At 37.0% G+C, this 27,392-nt stretch overlaps 1 protein-coding gene, 1 non-coding gene and 1 pseudogene across 2 annotated transcripts in view; all 3 read left to right on the forward strand.

Annotated features, from left to right (window-relative positions):
* The first annotated feature begins 2,552 nt into the window (after nt 1–2,552).
* Nucleotides 2,553–2,659, forward strand: LOC142172344 (small nucleolar RNA R71). The gene has a single exon (XR_012701705.1). It is a non-coding gene; the product is annotated as a small nucleolar RNA R71 (small nucleolar RNA).
* Nucleotides 2,660–19,502: 16,843 nt separating this feature from the next.
* The window catches only part of LOC107768083 (uncharacterized), a 33,091-nt gene continuing 25,201 nt past the window's right edge, over nt 19,503–27,392 (forward strand). Inside the window, exons 1-9 of the mRNA XM_016587191.2 lie at nt 19,503–20,024; nt 20,260–20,369; nt 22,823–22,988; nt 24,787–24,887; nt 24,990–25,062; nt 25,161–25,296; nt 25,934–26,094; nt 27,046–27,170; nt 27,243–27,342. Coding sequence (XP_016442677.1) covers nt 19,892–20,024; nt 20,260–20,369; nt 22,823–22,988; nt 24,787–24,887; nt 24,990–25,062; nt 25,161–25,296; nt 25,934–26,094; nt 27,046–27,170; nt 27,243–27,342 — 1,105 coding nt within the window. The 5' untranslated portion in view covers nt 19,503–19,891. The remainder of the gene's footprint in view (nt 20,025–20,259; nt 20,370–22,822; nt 22,989–24,786; nt 24,888–24,989; nt 25,063–25,160; nt 25,297–25,933; nt 26,095–27,045; nt 27,171–27,242; nt 27,343–27,392) is intronic.
* Nucleotides 26,520–26,629, forward strand: LOC142172331 (U6 spliceosomal RNA; annotated as a pseudogene).

Consider the following 27,392-nt stretch of genomic DNA (forward strand, 5'->3'; position numbering starts at 1 on the left):
TGTGAAATTATCCATAAAGATCTCCAAAAACTTTTCAGTCATATCAGAAAAAACTATTGACATACAACGCTGAAATGAAGCGGGGGCGTTACACAGACCAAATGATATTCTTCAGTAGGCATATGTTCTATGAGGACAAGTGAAAGTTGTCTTTTCTTGAACTTCGGGTGCAATTGGTATCTGGTTATATCCTGAATAGCCATCAAGAAAATAGTAAAATTTATAGCCTGTAATTCTTTCCAACATTGATCAATAAATGGTAAAGGAAAATGATCTTTTCTAGTAGCATCATTGAGACGTCCTTAATCAATACAGACTCACCATCCTGTGATTGTCCTAGTAGGTATGAGCTCATTATTTTTATTTTTTACAATTGTCATACCTTCTTTCTTTGGCACTACCTGGACAGGACTTACCTAAGGGCTGTCTGAAATGGGATAAATGATACATGCCACTAATAGCTTCACAATCTCCTTTTTTACTACTTCTTGCATTGTTGGATTCAACCTTCTTTGCGGCTGAACTATTGGCTTGTAGCTATCCTCCATGAGAATTTTGTGCGTATAAATAACTGGACTAATTCCTTTGATATCTGCTACATTTCAACCTAAAGCTCCTTTGTGATCTTTCAATACTTCAATTAATTTTTCTCTAGTCAAAGAAGATGAAATAATCACTAGAAATAATTCTTGCTCAATATAAACATATTTTAAATGGGAAGGGAGAACTTTGAGTTCAATTTTCGGTTGAACTTCTTTTGGTTGTATCTCCATGTTCTTGGAATCCATTTCCAATATTTCAGCTTCACTCCCGATTATGGGATCATCATCTTGTGTGGTGACTGATTTGGCCAAGTATCTTTCCATTGATTCTGAAATTAATTGATCATCTTTGAATTCATCTGCAAAATAACGAATCACGTCAATTGAAAAGCAGGAAGATGATGTTTCATCTCCTGAAAACCTTAGTATCTTTTGCATATAAAAAATGACTCTTTCTTCATCAACTCTCAAGATTAGTTGTCCTTGATGGACATCTATGATTTCTCTACATGTAGCAAGAAATGTTCTACCCAAAATTATTGGTTCATCAGGACATTCTTTCTTTCAAGCGCTATGAAATCTACAGGGAACAAAAACTTATCTACTCTTACAAGCACATTTTCAATTATTTCCTTAGGTTTCTTAGTACTTTGATCTGCAAACTGAAGACAAACACTTGTGTCTTTCATTTCACCAAGATCTAATTTTTTAAAGATAGAAAATGGAATCAAATTTATTGAAGCTCCAGAATCACAAAGTGCTTTTGCAAAATACACTCCTCCCAAAGTGCATGGAATTGTAAAACTACTAGGATCACCGAGTTTTTGTGGTAGTTTATTTTAAAGTATAGCACTGAATTTTTCAGTAAGCATTACCACAAAAACTTCTTCTAATTTCCTTTTACTTGACAAGATTTCTTTTAGAAATTTGGAATATGAAGGCATTTGCAATAAAGCATCAGTAAAAGGAAAATTAATATGAATTTGTTTTAAAATCTCCAAAAACTTTGCGAATTGGCTATCAAGATTTTCTCTTTTCAATTTTTGTGGAAAAGGAATTACCACAGGTAGAGGAGTCATTTTTCCAATATTCTTGTCTTCTTTTTTCTTGACTTCTTTCCCTTCTAATGGTTCGTAAGGTGTTTTAACATTCTTACCTTTGTCTACTTGTTCTTCTAACCGAACTTTTTCTTGTATGTTTTTGTGGGGTTCATCAAGCTCCTTACCTGACCGTAAGGTAATGGCCTTAAGGTGTTCCTTTGGATTTTTCCCTGTATTACTTGGTAAGGGGCCTTGAATCTTTTCTGACACAAGAGTTTCCAGTTGGCTTAATTGAACTTCCAATTTTTTTATGGCTGAACTCTGACTTTCCATCTTTTCATTAGTGACCTTCATGTACTTGTACAAAAGATCATCAAGACTCGGATGAGCTTGTTGAGGTTTTTGATGGTATGGAGATGTTTGCTGATAAGGTCTAAAATTTAATTGTCCACGATTTTGATGTTGGTATCGGGGTGGAACCTGTACCTGTTGTTTCTGGAAGCTTTGAGAGTTCTCTGCACCTTTTGGATTGCTCCATTGAAATCCTGGATGTTTCTGTGCCATTGGACTTCTAAAAGGGTACTGCTTGTAACCGATGACATTGACTTGTTCATTATTTTGATTGATTGCTTAGCATTCATGGTTCAAATAGTACCCTCCACACATGTCACAAGTCTCAAACTGACTTGATTTTTAAGTATTCACCTGAAAAGATTCAAACTTTTGTGCCAAAGAAATAATTTGTTGTGTTAGTGTATTTAAAGCATCTACCTGATTTACCGTTGCGGTCTTGTTGATGATCACACGCTCAGATGGCTATTGGATGGCATTCTCAGAAATTTCATTCAACAACTATAATGCTTCTTCTATGGTCTTTCCCATTAAGGAACCTCCTGCAGCTGCATCAATCATATTTTTAGAAGAGGGTTTTAACCTGTGATAGAAAATGTACAACTGCATATGTTCAGGAATGTCATGATGTGGACATTTTCTTAGCATTGCTTTTAATCTTTCCCAAGTTTGATAAACAGACTCAGTGTCTGTATGCAAGAAATTAGATATATCATGTCTTAACGTTGTGGTTTTAGCAGGAAAAAAATATTTATTCAAAAGATTTTCAGCCATCCGGTCCCCATGTGGTTATGGATCCTTGAGGCAAGCTTCGCAACCAAGTTTTGGCGTATCCTTTTAAAGAAAAAGGAAATAGCCTTAACTTGATTGCATCAGGAGGTACTTCATTATACTTAGCAGTTTCAACAAGTTCCAAGAAATCAATTAAATGATTGTGTGGATCTTCACTTGAATCTCCAGTGAAGATACATGATAGTTGAATTGTTTAAATCAGACTGGTCCTGATTTCAAAGTTGTTAGCTGCCAGAGGGGGTTTCCTAACACTAGATTCACAGTTGAAGCAGTCAGGTCTAGCATAATCCCTTAGGATTCTATTTGCTGGTCTTGGCGTAATTTCGTCAAACTAATCTTCTACATGGACTGGTGGTAGGATGTCGAGTGGGTTGATGTTCTCTTCTTCCTGGTTCTCCATTTCTTCACAAGCTATGCCTTGAGAAGATGATATTTGTTTTTTCCTGCGCAACTGAAAAAATCTTTCAACTTTAGGATCGTAATTGAGTAACTCTTTTGTAGAAGAGCGGGTCATAAACTACCAGAAATAATGTAATATAAAGAAAATTAAAATTAGCTTCTCAAGTAGTACTAGTAGTTGGTGACAAAGAAAATGGTATTATTTTAATAGTAATTATACTACAATTAATTATAAAAAATAGTTTCCAAAAGAAAATAGCGACAATTGTAAATAGTAAATCACTACTAATAATGAAAAGAAGTAATATAAGTACTATAATACTATTTATATTTATAATGGTATAACAGTAGTGGTGGTACAAAAAGTTAAAATGGTTATGAATATAGTTGACAATAGTACAATATAGTGATGAACGTACTCACAATAATAAAAACTTGTATAATACTTCTATTGAACGTCAATACATGTAACAATAATAGCTATAGTATTTAGTTGATACTAATAACACTAATAAAAATAAAAGATATGAATAGTAATATTAAGTTCTCAAATTAGTAACAAAATATCTAATATGAAGTAGATGTATGCCAATCCCCGGCAACGGCGCCAAAAATTTGACGAGCTTCTGGCATATAGAAAAACAAGGCTCGTACTTTGTCAAATTATAGTATAGTTTATGATATCGTTCCACAGAGATTGGAAGATCTATGCTACAGATTTATGGTATTTTAGCTACTATAAAGGAGAGTAGGATTTTAGAATTATAAATTTACTTAAACAATATCAAACAACTTCCGAAAGATTTATATTTAAAAAGAGCTGGGAATCATTAAATTTACTTGATAATGTTATTATAAAACTATTTCAGTTTCACATATATTTCGCCGAAAAATAATTGCTTATTGCGAATACAATTATATTTACTCACTCTAAAAAATCGATTAATATCACTTCGTGAGGTTATAGATATTAATTAATTGATATCTAGTGACAGTTAAAACTGAAATAATGTTCTTGCCTGAATTGTACTAAATTAGTGAAAACCTCTTGAGATTATTTTCACTAAGTCATTAATCTTAATTGAGTCAATTCCTTCTTGAGAATTAGATTTGAAAGAAATAAGATAAAGACATTTGAATCAGTCACCTTGCTTGAGTCAATTCCTCCTTGAGGATTAGATTTGAAAGAAGCAAGATTGAAGATTCGGAATAACAGATTGTTACAAATTACTATCACTCTATTTTATTAAATAACTATATAATGTATCAATTTTGCTTCATGAGAATTACAAAATTTATACAAGAATAATTAAGTGATAAAATAGATGAATGTGATGATAATAACTACAATCTATCATTCTAGTACATAATAGGTTTGAAATAAAAAATTTCATGACAAGCTCATATGAAATTGAAATTGAAATTATAATAATTTATCAAGTTTCATCAACTATCCCAACAAAAAGAAATTACTCCATAAATTTTAATTTTTACAAAGACGAGAAAGAAGAACTCTTGAAAGAGTATTATTTTTACTTGCAAAATAAAAGACTAGAAGAGAATTTAATGAAAGAGAGTGAGAGACCAAGATAACAATGTCTACTTCTTAATATTTGATCTTTTCTCTTAAGCCTTGCTAGCATATTTATAGGATGGTAAGTCTAGATGGATCTTGAGTTAAGGCCTAGATCAATCCTGAGTTAACGCCTAGATGAATCCTGGCTTCATTTCTTCTTTTTCTTTTTTGATTCTTTGTCATGTTCCACAGATGCATCGAGCATTTTCTCCCCTTTTCTTCATTCCATTATTTTTCTTCTCTAGAGTTCCATATTTTGTCTTCGTCTATGGTAATTCTTCTTCCTGCAATACTTCTTAGAAAATATGAGTTTTGAGCATAATATTTATTTATTTTATGAAAGAAATATATTATTAGCTATGAAATATATATGAATAATTTTTATGCATCAGATTACTAAACAGAGCTAATCGAGGTCTCGAAATATGATACTCCAATAAAGGCTAAAACTCAAAATGACCTATCGGGTCATCACACATTATTCCCTCTCACTTTAGCCTGCACCAGAAATCACAAGTTAGTCTCGGGAGCTCATACAAGCTTGGGTCCCTTTTTATTTGAAAAGGGTGAATCAAATCTCTTATTGCCTGGGGGAGGGGGAGGATTAATAGCTATTTTCTTGTTAACCTTAATCCATTTAGTTTGGACAAGAGGTTTGGCTTTTGGTTCCTCTTCCTTCTTCACATTTTTAGCAAGACCAAATGTGTTCTTAAACTGGGCTTGAATTAAGGCAGGGCAAGTATCCCTAAAGTGCCATACCTTTCCACAATGAGTGCACATTTTGTTATCAAAAATTCCTACATACTTTGGATCAAATTTGGGAACATATTTTTTATAGCCAATTCCTAATTTGTTAGTGTTGCAGTTTTCATTCAGCGGTTCAAAGTATCTGAGGATCTATGCTATTTGCTTAGCCTAGATAGTTCATAATTAGCCTTTTCTAAATTTTCTTACAGAACTTTATTCCTACATTCAGCATCACAGAGATTATCTTTAGCCCTTTTTAGTTCCTTTTTCAAACTTATCTTGTAGATCACTCATCTTTTCCTTACCATGTGTATCAAGTGACTTCTCACTTTTAGAAGTGAGTTCAAGAACCTGGTTCTTAAGGTCTTTGACCTGTCCTTCAAGATTATCTTTGTCATATTCAAGTTCTTTGAGATCAAGTTTGATACATGAAAGGTTGCTTATTAATTGATCATTTCCATCACTCATTTTGTCCATTTCACTCATCATGTTCATAATTATGGTCATTAGTTATTTTTTAGACATAGCACGAATGTTTTCTTTCAAGTTAGAGATACTTATCTGATTTGTTTCATCTTCAGTCTCTGAATCACTCATGACCATCATCCCTATCACTTCTTCTTCTATTTGGATTTCTTCAATTGCAATAAGTGTCACTTTAATGTTTTCATATCCAAAATAAGCTTCCAAGGTCCTCCATATATCATGGGCAGAGATGCAAGAGAACACATTGTAGAGAATATTTCTGGGCAAACTTTTGTAAAGTAGGTCTTTTGATTTAGCATTTTTCTGGGTTAGCTGATGATTTTCATTATCATATTCCTCTTCTCTCTTGTTATATTTGTTACCTTCACCATTTTGGTAGGTATGATTGGTCCATAACTGACAATTTCCCATAGGTCGAAGTCAGTAACCTGAAAGAACATTTCCATACGTATCTTCTATTTATCATAGTGATGTCCATCAAATAGAGGAGATCTTCAAATGTGCATTCCAAGTTGAACAGGAGGTTTTGTCTCCACTGTCTGATGTCCATCAATTACAGCATAGAGACTTATGGCCTCATTCTTGTTCTCTTTCTCTTTATCACTTCCATTGTCCTCATATGCGGCTAGAAAGGCCTGCTTTATTGCTTCAGTGAATCCTTTACCTAGGATTTTTCCCTTGTTGGGACCTTTTCTCTCATTTTTTTTGTTTCTCCTTTTCAGTTCGTTCTTTCCTCCAGGGCAGTCCTTGAACATGTGGTCTAGCTTGCTACACTTGTAGCACCCATCATAAGTAGCTTTGTCGATCTACTTAGGCTTACCGTTGTTCTCTCTTAAATGCATTTTTAAAAAATTTCATGAACTTTTTGAACTTAGCAAACATTTCTAGGTCGGGATCATCATTGTCAGATTCATCTTCCTCTACGCCTTAAGGACCAAGGCCTTATCCCTCTTTGGTTCTTCCTTACGCAGTTCTATCTTTCTCATTTAACGAGTCTTTAAATTTCCAACCAATCATCAAGTAAGATCTTATCCATCTCCTTGGCTTCCTAAATAACTGTGACTTTTGATTCCCATGAAGTTGGAATGATCCTTATAACTTTGCTAACCAACTATTCTGAGGTGAACACCTTTCCAAGTGACTTCAGTTCATTAGTTATTATGGTAAATCTAGGGCTAAGACTCCTTCATGGAGAATAGCTAATAGTTTCTCATAAGTAATTCTATCATTTATCTCTTCACTTGGTTTGTTCCTTCATGAGCAGTTTGGAGTGCATCCCAAATCTCATTTGCATTGGAGTAAGCTGATATTCTATTATACTCATCAGGACCAAGTCCACATATAAGGATTTTCTTAGCCTTTGCATTCTTCTCCATCATTCTGAAATCTGCTGCCACAAATTTAGATGGGTCCTTAGGAACAATTTTATTTTGCACATTTTGTTTAGTAGGAGTTAATGGACCTTGGTTGACTATAGTCCATAGTTCATAGTTTTCAGCTGTCAGGAAATATTTCATTCTTGCTTTCCACCAACTGTAATATTTTTCATTAAACATGGTCTGGTAGTTGATTGTCCTTCGTTAATTCCAGGTGGAGCACTCATTTTGCTTCCAAGATCTTTCTAGGTGTAATCCGTGTGTGAGAGAACCTCACTTTTGTACAAAATGTTAGTTTGAGTGCCTTTGTGGATGTCACGACCCAAAATCCATATTGTCATGATGGCACCTAACTCAACCCGCTAGGTCAGCCAATTATCAACTATCCAATTCCAATAAAATTAATAAGGTAATTAATTAAAAGAAAATATGTGAAACTGATACATTTTTCCAAGAACTGGTAATACAAATCACGAGCTTCTAAGAATAAAGTTTACAAAATTGGTATGAAGTAAATACATCATCTGTTTGAAAAGTACATAAACAGAGTTTTATGAATCTAAGGCTACCATGAATAAGAGGCGGCTACAACTGGAACGCAGGTACATTTTCAGATCCAGCCCCCAACGAACACATCAACATCAGCAAGCAACATGTGCACGCAAGGTGCAGAAGTGTAGTATGAGTACAACCGACCACATGTACTCAATAAGTAAAAAATCTAACCTTGGGTTGAAAGTAGTGACGAGCTTGTACCAAGGTCGGGTCCAACACTAATAGTCAACAACAATCCATAACAACGTAAAGAAAGTAATACAAGAAGTAACTCATAGATAAAATGCTCAACAAAATTATGATTTATGAAAATAGTCTTGCCTTCCAAGTACATCAGTGAAAACCCAAATCGTTTACCGCAGTTTGCCAAAAATATGAATAAGTTTGAAACCAGAATTTTTCCCCAAAAATTCTTTCAATAATAATTAAGATGTTTCCTTTTCTTTCCAGATAGCTAGTGTAAAACAAATGCATTACTATGCCCATATGTCAACAAGTGTGAGAAGTCATGAATGGCATGATACCGTACAACATGAGGAAGATATATCTCTATGCATATATGTCATGTGTGCATGTCAATGCAATGTGTCTCAGAAATGAACTCATGTACTCACACTCTCAGAATACTCAATCTCACTGTCTCACACTTTCAACTCATCATGCTCAATCACTCATTACTGTATGTGGCCAATCCGGCCCAGGGAAGATCCATACCGGAATATATACATCAACTGACCACCAGTCACCCACTACTAAGTAGGGCCAATCCAGCCCGTGGAGAAGATCCATCTCCAGGTATATAATGTTTCGAACAAGATCCATGTCCAGGGAAGATCCATCCCTCAATAATATCAACCGCGCTCACTGGGGGTGTGTGCAGACTCCGGAGGGGCTCCTTCAGCCCAAGCGCTATAATCCGCAAGGACAACTCACGCGCCATAGTATCAATGTCAGAATCAATCAGGCCATCGGCCTCACTCAGTCATCAATCTCTCCAGTCTCTCTCTCAAGGGCTCACAATGTCATGAAACTAACTCGAAAATGATGATATGATATATCAATAAATAACAACACAGACTGAGATATGATATGAAATGAATAAATATGACTGAGTATGACATTGCAATGTAAACAAATAACTCAACAACAGAAATCACCTCGGTGGGTCCCAACAGGATAAGCATGTAGTCTAAACATAGTTTATAGCATGTATCATATTTTGATAACTCTAGTACGTAGAGATTTCATGATTTCAGACAAGTTCAGGTAACTACACAGTACCACAAAAATAACGGAGTCACAGCGCACACGGTGCACGCCCACATGCCCGTCACCTAGCATGTGCGTCACCTCAACACCAAACACATAACACGTATATTCAGGGTCCATACCCTCAGCTCCGAGATTAGAAGAGTTACTTACCTCGAACAAGACGAATCCAATGTCGACCAAGCTAAAACATGCTCCAGAAATTCCATTATGCGTGTATCAACTTCTGAATGGCTCGAATCTAGCCACAATTAATTTGATTCAGTCCACACAATTATAGGAATTAATTCCATATCAAAATACTAATATTTTCTCACAAAATCCAAAATTACACTCCAAAAAACATCTCGGAATCTGACAAAACTCACAAAATCCAACAACCCATCCAATTACAAGTTCAACCATACTAATTTCACTCAAATCCGACTCTGAATCGGTGTTCAAATCTCGAAAACTCATTTTATGAATTTGTAGAAAATTCCTCCGATTTCTCTCGAAAAATCAATAATCTAACGCCAAAAATGAAGATTAATTCATGGAATATAATCACAAGGGAGTCAAGAACACTTACCCCAAGATGTATGGAAAACTTCCTCTCCAAAATCGCCCAAACCGAGCTCCAAAATCCGAAAATGAAGAAAGAAACCAAAACCCACGATTTAAAGCTTCTGCTCAGCGACTTTCGCATATGCGGACAAGAGGTCGCATCTGCGACCCTCGCTTCTACGGACGAAGCTCGCACCTGCGAGTGTGGTCGCTTCCGCGGCGCGCAAACTGCATTTGCGGTCGCACTTTTGCGCCCTGCCTTCCGCTTTTGCGCCTATCGCTTCTGCGAGGGCTTTGTCGCTTCTGCGACCATCACACCTGCGCAAATTCAACCGCAGGTGCGGTCACTCCAAAACCAACAATAACCAACAATAACAACATGAAGAAAAATTATCCGAAATCAATCCGAAACATGCCCGAGCCCGTCGGGACCCCGTCCGAACATACCAACAAGTCCCATAACATAATACGGACCTACTCGAGACCTCAAATTACATCAAACAACGTCAAAATCACAAATCATACTCCAATTCAAGCCTAATGAACTTTAAAATTTCCAAATTCTACAAACAACGTCGAAACCTGTCACGACCCCAAATTCCCTCCGTAGGATGTCGTGATGGCACCTAGTCTCTAAGACTAGGTAAGCCTATCAATGCGAAATAATAATAAATATCTGAAATAAATAAACTACAATTCAAACAATTTCAACTCCCAAAACCCGGTAGAAATAAGTCACAAGCTTCTAAGAATTTATTCTCTATGTCTCTATACATTAGACTCTAAAGCAAATAAGGAAGACAACATAGTAAGATAGAAGGGGACTCCGGAGTTTGCGAACGCTGGCAGATATACCTCGAAGTCTCCTCGTACAGCTAGTTTACTGATGCGTGGTCTGATAAGATGTACATGGATCTGCACAAAAAGATGTGCAGAAGCGTAGTATGAGTACACCACAGCGGTACCCAGTAAGTGTCAAGCCTAACCTCGGTAGAGTAGTGACGAGGTCAGATCAGGCCCTACTGGAGAATAAATAATGGCATGGTAAAATGTTTAAACAATATTATAAGATAAAATGACAATGGAAATGAATCAAGTAGTATGTCACATTTAATTACATCAAATAATGGCAAATAACTATCTCGTGGAAACAAAACAGAATTATTTCATAAAGTTGAAGAAAAATCAAGATTTTTGCAAAATCTTCCAAAAAAGAAAATTTAAAATTTGGAGGTCGAGTTGCTATCGGAATTTGGTAAAATTGGTATGGGTGGACTCGTAATTGAATGGGTTGTCGGATTTTGTAAGTTTTGCCGGATTCTGAGATGTGAGCCCCACGAACAAATTTTGAGCTAATTTTGGATTTTATTGAATATATAATATTTTCTTATGAAATTGATTACTATAATTTTTGTTGACTGTATCGAATTAATTATGACTAGATACGAGTCGATCGGAGTCGAAAAAACAAGAAAAAAGCATAATACTTGGTTAAATTGGAGCAAGTCGAGGTAAGTGACTTGTCTAACCTTGTGTGGGGGAAATTTTCCATAGAATTGATATTAATGTGATTATTAAAATGTGTTGAAAGTCATGTACACGAGGTGACGAGTGTGTACACGGGCTAAATTATGAAAGCTTATATTTTTAAATTGTGTAGATCACTGTTGCGCATTTATTAAATTATTTTATCTTTTTATATTCTTCATCATTGATCTGAGATATATACTTCAAATTTGTTTGATATTTTCTTACTAATTGTTTTACCTGTTTAGTTGAAACTTGGTTTCTTTTATTCTGTGCATTATTTGAAGGTTGATTTTCTTTAAATTAAATATTATTAATATGAAGTATTTGACATTTTTAAACTTGATATTGAAGCAACGTATTAAATATTTTTGAAATATTATTTTCCTAAATTATTTACTCCTGAATATTTTTATACTCATTGTGATGGAGCCGTGAGCTCTTTATTATGGAAGAATATTATTGTTGAATTATTAATACATGAGCCGTGAACTCTTTATTGTGGAAAAATATTATTGTTGAATTATTTTGACATGAGCTGTGAGCTTTTTATTGTGAAAAAATATTATTGTTGAATTATTTTGGCAAGTTAAATTATTTGAGCACCTGATGTGCAAATTTTGATATATTGTGATATTGATACACATGCGGTGGTATAAGGTCTGGGTGTTGAAACGCATGCGGTGAGATAAGGGTGGCTTGATACGCGTGGCTAGTAGGGGAACTACTAGAAGTCATGCGGTGTGATAAGGATGGCTAAAACGTGGGATGCTATTTCGAAAAAAATATTTTCTTTAAAATAAATTGTGAAGGCTCCCGCGGTAAGATAAGGAAATGAGATATTGTGAATTTGTTTATGATTTGGGACTACGAGGCGGTACCTCGGGAGTGCCCTTGTTAATATTGATTTATGGCCGCAGTTGCCTTTGATGATTGTTGTGATTTTCTTCAAGTTTGAAATAATTCTGTTTTGTTTCCACGAGATAGTTATTTGCCATTATTTGATGTAATTAAATGTGACATACTACTTGATTCATTTCCATTGTCATTTTATCTTATAATATTGTTTAAATATTTTACCATGCCATTATTTATTCTCCAGTAGGGCCTGACCTGACCTCGTCACTACTCTACCGAGGTTAGGCTTGGCACTTACTGGGTACCGCTGTGGTATACTCATACTACGCTTCTGCACATCTTTTTGTGCAGATCCAGGTACATCTTATCAGACCACGCGCGAGTAAACTAGCTGTACGAGGAGACTTCGAAGTATATCTGCCAACGCCCACAGACTCTGGAGTCCCCTTCTATCTTACTATATTGTCTTCCTTATTTGCTTTAGACTCTAATGTATAGAGACATAGAAAATAAATTCTTAGAAGCTTGTGACTTATTTCTACCGAGTTTTGGGAGTTGAAATTGTTTGAATAATAGTTTATTTATTTCAGATATTTATTATTATTCCGCATTGATAGGCTTACCTAGTCTTAGAGACTAGGTACCATCACGACATCCTACGGGAGGGAATTTGGGATCGTGACAAGTTGGTATCAGAGCTCTAGGTTCATAGGTGTCATGAGTCACAAGCAGGTTTAGTAGAGTCTTGCGGATTGGTACGGAGACGTCTGTACTTATCTTCGAGAGGCTATGGAACTGTTAGGAAATATTCACTTCTTTGACTCTTTATCGTGCGGCATTGATTTAGCTTGAAACATATATCTTATATTCCTTTGTATCCACTCGTGTATGACATTACACACTCGGTATCAGTTATGCGTCGACGGTTCGTGATGCCGTAGATGGACTATGAGGGAGCCAGAGATGCTCAAACATTGCCTCAATGTGTGGTTCCGACTGAAGATACGGGCGTATTAAGAGATCACCTAGTGAATCATGCGGGGGTGCAACGGACGTTGGTGTCTGGTTGATTTATACAAGCTGTGAAGGTTATTATTGTGGATCATCGGACGTTATGACCTATGACTTCGCGCCGAGTGGGGGGAGTCCACTACCAATGGGTGGATTGCGGGGTCATGTATTATATCAGTTTTGGCCTGAAATGTATATATGTGGTACTGAAAGGTTCCCTAAAATTTACACATGTTTAAGACCTGAGATTTTGTAGAGGATAAGGTTGGGACTTGCGGTATGTACGCCTCCTTAATAATCCTATACTTCAATACCAAAGGAGTTATAGAAACAATTCTAAATTTATAGAAAGTCTACTCAGCGTGGATGTCACTGTTGCAGATTTTGGGGTGCTTCGGAGTAAGTACACTTGTTGACAAGAGTCTGGACTATGTGGTTCGTGACAAGATTTGTCTGTATGGAGCTCTACTTTTGTAATCGTTGTGTATAAATAGGGGTAAGGGTTACCCCAAAGAAGAGTTGAAGAGTATGTTAAGAAATTGGTCAGCTCAATAGTGTAGAGTCAGTATAACAAAAGAAGAAATTCGCCTTGGGAAAGATAATTCTCCACCGGTGTTCGTGGCAAGCCTATGAAGAGAGCAGACCAGCCAATGCAACACCGCCCACTTGGCTCAGTTCTCAGAAACACTTTTGAAAGAGTTTGTTTTCTAGACTCTCCGTAATGCGTGGCGAATAGGGTTTGAACAGTTGCGTCATGTCACCATTGACGATGTTAGAATATGCCATCAAGTTCAATAAGTTAGCCCGTCATACTCTTACTTTGCTTCCTACAGCCAGAGGGCGAGTCCATAGAATCATTAAAGGACACAATTAGGATCGTAAAATTTTGTACGACTCGGGAGCTACAAACTGATACTTTATTTCTACTAGTTGTACAAATTGCCAAGATATTAGAATGTGTTCGGGGTGAGAGAAAAAAAGGAAACTAAGGAGACCAAGACGTCTCAAGGTTCTGGGGGATTCAGTGGATTGTACTCTGCAAGTATAAATCATTATGGAGGGGGGCTCGGGCAGTCGGCCAGCCCGGTCCGCACATCGGATTACTCGGGGCGCTCTAGTCAGTTCTTTTAATGCACCACTGATATGAGTTCCTACAATGGTTATTCCATTTATCTGGCACAGACTCAATATGAGAAGCCTAACCTGCAAAAGGGGTTGTTATGAATACGGTGATTCTAGGCACATCATGAGAAAATTGTCCTAAACTTGGGAGAGACATATTTCATCAAAGCACTCAGGCTACGTGCTCCATTGAAGTTACTACACCACCCACACGACTAGTTAGGGGTGGAGGACAGACGGGTAGAAGGCGTCCTAGAGGTGGAGACCCAGCCGTTGATACATTTGTTTTATGGTATGGCAGAGGTCGCTACATCAGATGGTGTCGTTATAGGTACGACCTCGATTTAATATAAAGGAATAATTTCTTAAGTTGATTCGATTCTCAATATCGAAACAAGTCTTCCTATTGTGCTCCACTTATGAGTGAGCTTCATAATTCTATAATCTACTTATGTGTTTACCCATGTTGGGAGATTTTATGGAGATAACTACGCCTATCATTTCGTGTTGGTCACTAATAAGAGCTGCGAGGCTAAATGTGGCTTTCTGTTACTCATTTCGGTAAATTTTGATGTAAATTCCGAATAATTAATTGCAAATTATGAATTATATGCCCTACCGGTATGGGGTTCATTACGTGTTGTGATTTGGTGTAACCGAAATTATTTAAAAGGAGAAAATGGAAATTTTCAATTGGCACGATGTGCATATTACTTGTGATTCAGAACTGAGGACGACATCCTCACATTTTTATATAAATTGATATGTTTAAACCGGGTTACGAGCTGTGGTGGAAGTTATATAAGGACGAGATCCTTGTGAGAAAAATTCTTTTTTTTAAGTTCTCCCTTGTGAAATTAAATTTGTACTATAGTACTAATAGGGAGTCATGCTTGTTAGGCTTATTTGAAAATTCTTATATGAAATTCTCTGTGCATAGTTGTCAAATTCGTGTTGTAATTATTAATTTTTAACCTACGAGGTAGGTGCCCGCCTAGGTGGCGTTAAATATGACTCGTTAATTCGGGTAAATAATTATGAAGTCTTCATGCCTCACATCTAGTTATCAGTATTGTGAAGGTTTGCAACGAGATTTTTGTTAACATGAGGTTAAATGACGATTCTGTAATTGATTATGAACAACTATTAAGACCAAATTGATCCAAGAGGGTACCCCATTTACAGGGTCAGACAAGTGTGAGTTAAGCTTTCAGAAGCTCAATATCACTTTGACTCCGACACAAGCGTTGGTATTACTTACATGTTCAAGGTCTTATACTGTGTATTGTGACGCGTCACGTATTGGTCTCGGCGCGATGTTGATGCAAGACGGTAGGGTGATTGCCTATGCGTCCAGACAGTTAAAGGTAGATGAAAAAAAAATCGGTTCACGGCTTTGAGTTAGCAGCTATTGTTTGTGCCTTGAAGAATTTGGCGGCATTATTTGTACGGTGTCGATTGTGAGGTCTACATCGATCACCGAAGTCTACAACATCTGTTTAAATAGAAGGATCTTAATTTGTGGCAGCGGAGATGGTTGGAGTTGCTTAAGGATTATGATATCACCATTCTCTATCATCTTGGGAAGGCCAATATAGTGGCCGATGCCTTGAGTCGTAAGGCAGAGAGTTTGGGCAGCTTAGCATATTTACCGGTAGCAGAGAGGCCTTTGGCCTTAGATATTCAGGCCTTGGCCAACCAGTTTGTCAGATTGGATGTTTCCGAACCGAGTCGAGTTTTGGCTTGTGTGGTTTCTCAGTCTTCTCTTTATGATCGTATCAGGGAGCGTCAGTATGATGACCCCTATTTGCTTGTCCTTAAGGATACAGTTCAGTACGGTGATGCCAAAGAAGTCGCAATTGGAGATGACGATGTATTACGGATGCAGGGCAGGCTATGTGTGCCTAATGTAGATGGTTTTCGTGAATTGATTCTCCATGAGGCTCACAGTTCGCGGTACTCCATATATCCGGGTGCTGCGAAGATGTAGTAGGACTTGAGGCAACATTATTAGTGGAGGAAGATGAAGAAAGACATAGTGGAGTATGTAGCTCGGTGTCTAAATTGTCAACAAGTGAAATATGAGCATCAACGACCGAGTGGTTAGCTTCAGAAGTTAGTGATTCCAGAATGGAACTGGGAGAGGATCACTATGGATTTCTTTGTTGGGCTTTCATGGACTCAGAGGAAGTTCAATGCAGCTTGGGTGATTATGGATAGATTGACCAAGTCAGCTCATTGCAATCCTATGATGACTACCTACTCTTCCGAGCAGTTGGCTCGAATCTATATTCGCGAGATTGTCAGATTTCACGGCATACCGGTATCTATCATCTCTGACCAGGGTACGCAATTTACATCACGGTTCTGGAGGGCAGTACAACGTGAGTTGGGTACTCGGGTAGAGTTGAGTACAGCATTTCACCCTCAGACGGACGGGCAGTCCGAACGCACTATTCAGATACTGGAGGATATGCTTCGTGCGTGTGTGAAAGATTTTGGGGGTGCTTGGGATCAGTTCTTACCACTTGCGTAGTTTGCTTACAACAACAGTTGTCAGTCAAGCATTTAGATAGCTCGGTATGAGGCCTTGTATGGTAGGTGGTGCCGGTCTCCAGTGAGTTAGTTCGAACCATGCGAGGCTAGACTTTTGGGTACAGACTTGGTTCAGGATGCCCTGGAAAAGGTTAAGTTAATTCAGGATCGACTTCGTACAGCCCAATCTTGACAGAAAAGTTATGCGGATCGGAAGGTTCATGATGTTGCATTCATGATTGGTGAGCGGGTATTGCTCCGGGTTTCGCCTATGAAGGGTGTGATGAGGTTTGGGAAGAAGGGCAAGTTGAGCCCTAGGTATATTGGGCCTTTTGAGATTCTTGAGAGAGTTGGAGAGGTGGCTTACAGACTTGCACTACCACCTAGTCTCTCTCTTATGTTGCGGAACCAATGGCTATTTTGGATAGGCATGTTCGAAAGCTGAGGTCAAAGAACATTGCTTCCGTGAAGGTTCAGTGGAGGGATCATCCGGTCGAGGAGGCGACTTGGGAGACCGAGCATGATATGCGCAGCTGTTATCCACACTTATTCACCAGCTTAGGTACTTTTTCTAACTCCGTTCGAGGACGAACCAGAGCCTTCTTTCAATCGATCATAACTTTATGTACAAATGTCCAAATGATGAATAGTGTAACTTTATGGAAACTAGAATCAAATGACTACAACTTTTATGTTTTGAACATTTTCCGATTCCTTATGAATTTCGAGATATTAGCTTCCAAAATCGGCTCCACACATCAGGCAAAATTTCTGGCAAAACTGCTCTACCAGCCTTCATTCAATCCATCATAACTTTCTGTACAAATGTTCAAATGATGAATGGTTTAACTTTCTGGAAACTAGAATCAAAGGGCTATAACTTTTATGTTTTAAATATTTTCTGATTCCTTATATATTGCGCGATATAAGCTTTCACATTTGGCTCCACGCGAAATTTCTGCAACAGAAATTTCCAGCAGCCTTCTTTGTCCGAAATCTATTCCGTTTACCTTCCGAAATCCACCCGAAACCCTTGGGACCTTAACCAATTATACCAACATGTCCCAAAATACAATACGAACTTAGTCGAGACTTCAAACCACATCAAACAATATCAAAATGACGAATCGCATCTCACTTCAAAATCTATGAACTTTGAACTTTCAAATTCTATATCTTGTGCCGAAATACATCAAATCAATTCGGAATGACTTCAAATTTTGTACACAAGTCATAAATGACACAACAGACCTATTTCAATTTCCAAAATCGGATTCCGACCTCGATATCAAAAAGTCAACCCCCCGGTCAAACTTCGCAAAAATTTAACTTTTGGCATTTCAAGCCTAATTCCACTACGGACTTCCAAATAAAATTCTGATCATACTCCTAAGTCCAAAATCACCATACAGAGTTGTTGGAATCATCAAAATTCTATTCCGGGGTCGTTTGCATATAATTTGATATCCAATCACTATTTGAACTCAAACTTTTAATTTTTCATCAAAATTCCATATCTCGGGCTAAGGACCTCGAAATTTAATTCCGGGCATACGCCTAAGTCCCAAATCACGATACGGACCTACCAAAACTATCAACACACTGATCCGAATTCGTTTGCTCAAAATATTGACTAAAGTCAACTCAGTTGAGTTTTAAAACTCTAATTCACATTTTAATTCATTTTTTACCTGAAAACTTTTCGGAAAATTTTACGGACTGCGCAAGTAAGTCGAGGAATGATAAATAGTGCTTTTCGAGGTCTTAGAATACAAAATTAATTATTAAATTTAAAGATGACATTTTGGGTCATCACAAAACCTATCAAATCAAGTCCGATTGACCTCAAATTTTGTACACAAGTCATAAATGACATAATAGACATATTCCATTTTCAGAATCGGGTTCCGACCTCGATATCAAAAACTCAACCCCCAGTCAAACTTTTCAAAAATTCAACTTTCGCCATTTCAAGCCTAATTCCACTACGGACCTCCAAAAAAAATTTCGGACACGCTCCTAAGTCCAAAATCACCATACGGAGCTACTGGAATCATCAGAATTCAAATCCGATGTCGTTTACACATAAGTTAATATCCGGCAAACTTTTTCAACTTAAGTTTTCAATTATGAGACTAAGTATCTCATTTCACTCCGAAATTCTTCCAGACCCGAACCACTTACCCCGGCAAGTCATACAACAATTGTAAAGTATAAATTGAGCAATAAACGGGGGAACGAGGCTGTAATACTCAAAACGACCGGCCGAGTCGTTCCCTTACTCCTTAAACGTGAAGTAAAATAAGCAGTAACGTAAACACATCAATTTTTACGTGGAAAATCACCCGCCTCAAAAGGTGCAAAAAAATATGACCTACTCGTAGGATTTTCAACTACAACTTTACAAGAACAATGGGCCAAATGTATCGATTACAAAACTATAACTCAATACTCCAATACTCCAACTACAATTATTTAATTTACAAGTTAGTCTACCTTGTAAAACAAGCACTCAATCCAACTCACTAATTGTTTGTGACACTTTGATTACAACTTGATTTACTAAAATACATTCACTAGACTGACTCAAGAAGAAAACAACACTGATAAGTTATGTCCTTAATCACAAATAAATTGGGATGAGCTATAATTTAACTATGTCTTAATCCAATAACATGATTTTAAACAATGTCTTAATTTACCTTATCAAAAAAAAAAAAAGTCTTAATTTAAATTTCAACTTTTAAAGCGATAAAGGGACAAAAACACAAATGAAAATAAGTACTAGTAGTTCTTTCTTGACAATAAACCCCCAGCAAGGCAGCATCTGTACCTGTTAAGCAGGATTTTCTACTTTCTTCTTTTAGCTAGTTCTTACAATCCTGCAAGTATCTCGCATCAGATTCTTCATCCGCTGTTCAACACTTTTTCTACAGATTAATAATATCGAGAAATTAGACATAGGTCTAATATTAGTCATCAAAGTTTTTTCCAGGATCTGATCTGAAATTTGATCCGTCCATTTTCATGATCTGGATCTGAAAGCTCAATCAACGACCGTGACCTATCATTTGTGTTTTTCATCTGCCGCGTCTGATTATTTATATTAATCTTAATTCGTCGAAATTTGGTTACGGTTAGTTGAATTGGGGGGGATCAATGGAGTGGGCGACGCTACAGCATTTAGATCTCCGGCATGTTGGGCGGAGTTCAAATCCATTACAGCCTCACGCCGCCGCATTTCATCCAACTCAGGCACTTCTCGCCGTCGCCGTCGGAAGCCAAATCATAGGTACATTTGATACTCCTTTCCTCCTTCAAATTCTCACCTTTTGTGAAAGCATACAATTTCAACTGAAACTGAATTCGCATGTACTTTATGTTCTGTTAATAAACTGCATAATGACTAAATGAATGAATCCTCAATATATATTTGGCTCAATTTGGACAAGTTTCATTCCGGTATTTAGTAATTTATCTTTTACAATAAACTGTATGATGATGCTGAGTATATTTTACATGGGCAGAATTCGATGCGTATACTGGAAGCAAGATAGCTTCAATAGACATTGGTTCTCCTGTTGTTCGCATGGCTTATAGCCCAACAAGTGGACATTGTGTAATTGCTATTCTTGAGGTTAGTTCATTAAGTATCTTCTAAGATTATGATACTGAGTCTTATTTCTATTAAAGCCTGCAAGTTCTAACACTTGTCGCATTTGACACTAATGGCTTTGCTGTGAACTTAAGTGTGGCTAAAATATTATGGCATTAGGTTTATGTGCATCTTTGAATCCAAAAAAACAACTAACCGTGTAACTTTATCTTTTGCAGTATGGGAGTATTTTAATGGGTTTTCAGTTAGGATTCCTTGTGAACCAGATGAGAATATGCTTTACATGGTGATATACTGGCAATGTTTTAGTGCTTAAGTTTTATCAGTATTTGTTTGTCCAGGAAGGGTGATCATTTTTTTGAGAAAGGTCAGCACAAAGTTTGTGGTGGAAACCATAATTACAAAAAACCTAATTACATCTGCCCTATATTCTTCTTACAAGGACTCTAAAAACTGTAGTAAAGTCTCAGCTTCATCTACACAAAATTTGTTACACCAAAAATGAAAAGACAAACCACAGTTTAGCTTGATTTTCTGCAAAGAATTCCTCCTATCCTCAAAACTCCTATCATTTCTTTCCCTCCATACAATCCACCATATGCATGCTGGTATAGCCCTCCACCATCTCTTATTCCTTCCCCTGCCACGTACATTAAATCCAACAACAAAACGTCTTTCATTTGCACTGTGCAACTGATTCATTAAATCCAACAACACAAAAGACTTTCATCTGCACTGAGCAATTGACTACCTTTTGTTTTCTTTGTTTGAGATTGGAGTTGGGTGCTGGTATCTAGCATTCTGCTGAATTATTAGATTTTATTCATTTACCCTTTTTCTTTTCTGGTGCATTGCTTTTGATAACGTTGCACAAGTTTATTCTAGAAGATGTTTGTTATGCGTGGAAGGATTATCTTTTTGGCTACAGTTAGGATGCCAATTTGGAGAGGTGACAGGAGTAAGTATGACAACTTTCAAATGTAGCTTTTTCCGGACATCAACAAAGCAACAAAAAAACCATATGCATAATAGTTTTGTATGGCATAATAAGAAACTACAGAAGATATGCTACAAGAAACATAATGATGGAAATTTAATTGACAAGGATCATAGAAGTGAGGCGGTTATATATTGGCTGTCTTCAGCACATTGAATCTCTATGTTATTCACTGCTTTGTTTCTTTTTGTTATTTGTTATTTTTTTTGATAAGTTCCTTTTGACAAGAGTGGGTTGCTCTAGTGGTGAGCACCCTCCACTTCCAACCAAGAGGTTGTGAGTTCGAGTCATCCCAAGAGCAAGGTGGGGAGTTCTTGGAGGGAGGGAGCCGAGGGTCTATCGGAAACAGCCTCTCTACCCCAGGGTAGGGGTAAAGTCTGCGTACACACTACCCTCCCCAGACCCCACTAGTGGGATTATATTGGGTTGTTGTTGTTGTTTTTATAAGTTCCTTTTGTTATTTTATTATACCCTGAAAGATCTTGTATTTTGAATTTCAAACTATGTGTAATCTTCTGTTATTGTGCATTTAAATCATTTTTTGCTTTATTTCAATCATATAATTTTGGTAAGAACAAACCAATTTATTTTCCTTGTGGACATAGCAAACAGTGTTCTTCACATTGTCCTGATATTCTAAGTTCCTTTTCTTTGCAATTTTCTCTTGCAATTAGATACCTTGAAATCAAGGAAAAAGCTTCCAAGGTATACTTAACAGAATTTTTTTTCCCTATAAACAAAACTACTAGAATTCTATTTTGATAAGCACGATGACATATCATTATTGTTTTTGTTGTTGGTTTTTTGTTGTTGTTGTTGTTTGTTTCTTTGTTGTTGTTGTTGCTGGTTGTTGAAACAAATTGTTTGTACGCATACTAAAAAGGACGTTAAGACATGGTTTTTGCTGGTTGTATAGGTTGCCAAAATGCTCTTTACTCTAACTAAACTATATATATCATGCACAATGGACAAAGTACATATTAGTATAAATGTACTCCTTGCATGTATTTATGTGCTAGTGTCCATCTATTTGGTAAATGTGAGTGTCTCCTATCAATGTCTGCCACATATTATCTAATGCAGTGACGGGTTCAATTTGGGAAAAGGCATTATGATCTCCTTAGTGAAGCCTTGATTTGTGATTCCCTGCCTTGCTTCCCACCTCTTTCTCCCCATGCAGGAGTTCATATTTTGCAATAAGAGTTCTTAAACACTTTGATAAAGCTGCCATACCCTTTTTATTAGCCTCTTTTGGCTGTGGTATAAATTTTTGCTAATAATTAATAGTCACATTGTTCCAGTAAGAATTTCACTGGTTTCTTATTGTCTCCGAGTTTAAAGCTCCAATGATGTCACCTGTTCCTTCGTACTGCATTTTGGGCATTTCAACTCTGCTTTTGCTTGTGTCAGTACTCGTTCTGCTATAATCTTGCATTTGGGAAATTTGTTTTCTCATTTTGCCTGCTGCTTATTGCAGGATTGTACAATGAGTTCGTGTGATTTTGATGCAGAGCAAACGTGTGTTTTACATTCACCTGAGAAGAGGACAGAACGCATTTCTTCTGATACTGAAGTTCATCTTGCACTGACTCCTCTTCAACCTGTTGTATTTTTTGGTTTCCATCGTAGGATGAGTGTAACAGGTCTGTCAAAATTTGAGTTGGAGCTCATGCCTGTATGCATATATAAGCTTTTTCTGCATCATTTAGAGTTAAAAAAGCTAATGCTAGCAGATAACTGCTCCTAGGATATGCGTTCTTGGTTCTAAATTTACTCGTTATCTGAAAGACCAATGTTATTATAATTTTAACTAAGATATTTCACCAACTGAATGACAGTTTATATGGACATGGGAGATGTAATCCAGCCATTGGGTTGCAGTCTTGTCAATTTTAGTCCTGAGAGCTGCATTACCTATCCTGTGCTTTCTTCTGCTTGTTATACTGATGTGCAGTTTAAAAGAGTGCTTTGTCATTCATCAATTATGGCTGAATCAATACTTGTTTCCTGTGAGTGCTACTGCATTGTCTCCATATTTTCTTAGACGCGTTAGGATCTAGATTTATGCGGTTTAACCCAGTGCCTGCACATTTTACTATTTCTCTCCCCCTCATTTTTTTCTTTGTTGGTTTTCTCGGGGTGGGGTCTTTTGTCCCTCTGGATTCCAGTCTCATGCTTTCAAACATTTTATCCTTGAAAGAGCAAGTCAGCAGACTCCTTTCATTTGATCCTTTCACCTCATTTTTTTTTGAGATGGTAACATAGTGTATATTATAATAAAATCAGTACATAGGTTGTACTGAAACCATATTTACAAGTGAGTAGCCAAAAGAAAAAAACTTGATCCTCAGGCCTAACAAGATTCTAGGACATCTAGGATTGAAACAGTATCTTCTGCGTATATCTGTTTACACCAAAAGCAAAAAAGCAAAACACAATTAAGCTTGATCTTCTGCACAGAGTTTCTTCTATCCTCAAAACATCTGGAATTCCTTTCTTTCCAGATTGTCCACCAAATACATGTTGGGATAGTTCTCCATCTATCTCTATCTCTTGCTCCGGTTCCAGCTTCATCCCAACTGAAAAGAACTTCAGTAATCTTACTAGGCATTGTCCAAGCTATGCCCCTGAGATTAATAAAGATCTTCCATAACTGGTCAGTTATCTTGCAATGTAAAAATAGATGGCTAACTGTCTCAACATCTTCTCCACATAAGTAACATCTTGAGCACAATTGAATCCCTCTCTTTATAAGATTGTCTTGTGTCAGAACAACCTCCTTTCACCTCATTCTTTCCTCTGTATGCCCATAAAGCATTAAAGAAAGAGAAAGAACACAGGTAAACTTAGTTATAACTTGGTAGTTTGTGAAGAAGTCATTTCGTTTGCAAAACTTTGAAGACTAGGGTTCAAATCCAGTAGAGACAAAAAACACAAGGTGATTTCTTCCCATTTACCTAAGTTTTGGTGGGCAGCCTCCTTTCCTTCCACCTTATTCTTTCTTCTTTATGTTAGTAGCCCTTGGTGGATAGAATTATCCGGTACCTGTGCTTGTGGGAGGTCGCAGGCTATGTTGCTCGGACTCTCCAAAAGTGTTGCCGCACCCGTGTCGGATCCTTAAAAAATGCACTAAATTTGGAGGATCCGACACGCACCCAACAACATTTTTGAAGAGTCCGAGTAACATAGGTCGCAGGTACCCGATGGAATAGTTGAGGTGTGCTGGAACTGGTCCTGCACCATAGTTATTGAAAAAGCTCTTGTCTTTTTGCTACATTTGATTAATTAAATTCGTCCTGCACCATAGTCATAGTTATTAAAAAGGTTCTTGTCATTTTGCTACATTTCTATAATCAAATGCTAGTATTAGAGCAGTTTGCAGTGCTTGCATAACTGTTATATTGCAAAATGTTTCTGACCTCCATTTATCTTCTTGTGAAGTTGTTGGAACTGTGGAAGGTGGGAAGGCACCAACAAAAATAAAAACTGACCTGAAGAAACCTATCGTCAATCTTGCTTGCCATCCTCGACTCCCTGTTCTGGTAACATACTTACTGCAATTAAGCCTCCCGCTTCATGGTTGATCGGAAAAGTATTGTGACTGCCACTTTGATCTGACCTTTTTGTCCTCCCTTTGATTCCAGTATGTAGCTTACGCGGAAGGCTTGATTCGAGCTTATAACATCCACACATATGCTGTACATTACACTTTACAATGTGAGATTTGAACGAGTCCTTTAATATATTCTCTCTTTAGTTGGATTGTTTGAACTTAGTGGAACTTGCATGAAAGCCCTTATGTTTGCCATATATAGTGGATAATACAATCAAGCTGGTTGGTGCTGGTGCATTTGCATTTCATCCAACATTGGAATGGCTTTTTATTGGAGATAGACGCGGTACTCTTCTTGCATGGGATGTATCAACTGAAAGGCCTATGATGATTGGGATGTAAGTAATGTCAGTTCAGCTGTGGCTGACTTTATATTGCATATTTTACAATGTCTTCAGTTTTGATTTATTTCTTATGTCTTAACATATCTAGCTCAATGTAAGACCTTTGCAACCAATATGCTAGCTCTTTCTCCCTGAATTTGCTGACTAATGTTGCGTTTCCTTCTCCGGAAGCTAACTGACAGCTCAGTCTTAGGCAATAGTATATTGTTTTCGCTAAGATCTCAGTTTCCTTTTAAAGTGTGTTTTCTTAAAAAGAAATACATGCATTATAAATAACCCGAGTTCTGAAAGGAAATGTTGAATAAAAATCTAAACCTGAATGAGTTCTGGAATAATGTATTTTGCCGATTGAACTTGGAAAAACCAACTCTGTCAATTATCATTATAGAAGTTCCAATTTCTGATGTTAAATGATGAAATTTTACATTTCTTCTGCATAGATGGATTGTACTTTATTTTAAAAAGGTACTTTAAGTAGGATATATTTATAGAGAACTGAAGCAACTTAACACCTACAAGAATCAGGAATCCTTATGTATAAAAACAAAAAGAGGGATTTTGTGCAATAAAAAGTCCTATTCCTGTAGGCATAGGTGGATTGTAATCTTTTAATTTTTGCTTGCAATAACAGCACGCAAGTAGGTTCTCAACCTATCACATCAGTTTCTTGGCTGCCAATGTTGCGGTTGCTGGTCACTTTGTCCAAGGATGGAAATATTCAAGTATGGAAAACAAGGGTGGTACTGAATCCCAACAAGCCACCCATGCAAGCAAACTTTTTCGAGCCTGCTGGTACACTCAATTCTTTGAATCCCCTGAAGCTTTCATGAGATCACCTTGGTGTAGTTGTTTGACATGAATGAGGAGTTTATAATATATGTTAATTGTTTTAAGAGGCTTGAGAGGTAGTAAAGATATTTAATGAACCGTTCAGCTTTGGTGGTAAAAAGATAGGTTGACATCAGCTTTAACTTTTCATTTTGTGGTGTTTTTACATTATAAATGGTGTTCAAAGCTGGATGAAAGGATTCCTTCCCTAATAAGACAAAGAGCAAACTCATTTTACTTTACTCCCCCCCAACCCCCCACACACACAAAAAAAAAAAGAAGAAGAAGAAGAGTAAGTTCATACTTTAAAGTTTAGGCTCTTTTACGGTGTTTCCTGCAGGTTATAAGCACTGCTATTCTTATTGCTGACTAAATTTAGAACTGACACAGTCTCTTCAGGGTCATCCAAAAAAATTGGAGCGATAAGAGAAGATTAGTATGCCCCTAAGTCCCCTACGCTAGGATGATATGCACGAATCATGAAATGATCCAATTTCTTACCGATCAAAATTTAGAACTGACACAGCACATCATGGAACCTGTTCTCAAATAGTACTCTTTTCTTCTCATTTTTATTTGATATATTTTCTAGTTTGAGAACCTCCAAAAGTATTGATCCATTTAGAAATAACAAATATCTTACATAACTTCAACTGCTTTGAAGATTTAAAATTCATTTGAAAAGTCAAATTTAGTACATTATGGTGCAATAACTACTATATACTTTTTTCTTTTTACTGCTACCAACAACATACGAATTTCAAATTAGTAACTGTAATCTCCATGTCAGTAGAATTGTATCACACAAAATGAGACTGAAGGAGTACATATGTCCATTTCTACTTGTTTCTTCGTGATCTGTTGATCTCATTTCTGTTGATGCTATATGTTGATAAGTTAACTGCTATGGTGCAGCAATTGAATCCATTGACATCCCTAGAATTCTATCTCAGCAAGGAGGAGAACCAGTATATCCACTCCCTCGGATCAGGGCATTAGAAGTTCACCCGAAATTAAACCTAGCTGCGTTGCTTTTTATGGTGAGCATTTCGATTTATGTCACATGCCTGTGACTTGTGTTGGCACTCAGACATTTATGTGTTTTCCTACAGAGTTTGACTGGTGCTGACAATAGAAAAAATAGAGCTGCTTTTACTAGGGATGGAAGGAAACAATTATTTGCAGTTCTGCAAGGTGCAAGGGGATCTTCAGGTATTTCTTAATTAAGAATCATGCTGTGTGCTTTAATTCCTACATTTATT

The sequence above is a fragment of the Nicotiana tabacum genome, chromosome 17, assembly GCF_000715075.1.
Source record: "Nicotiana tabacum cultivar K326 chromosome 17, ASM71507v2, whole genome shotgun sequence".
Lineage (NCBI taxonomy): Eukaryota > Viridiplantae > Streptophyta > Magnoliopsida > Solanales > Solanaceae > Nicotiana > Nicotiana tabacum.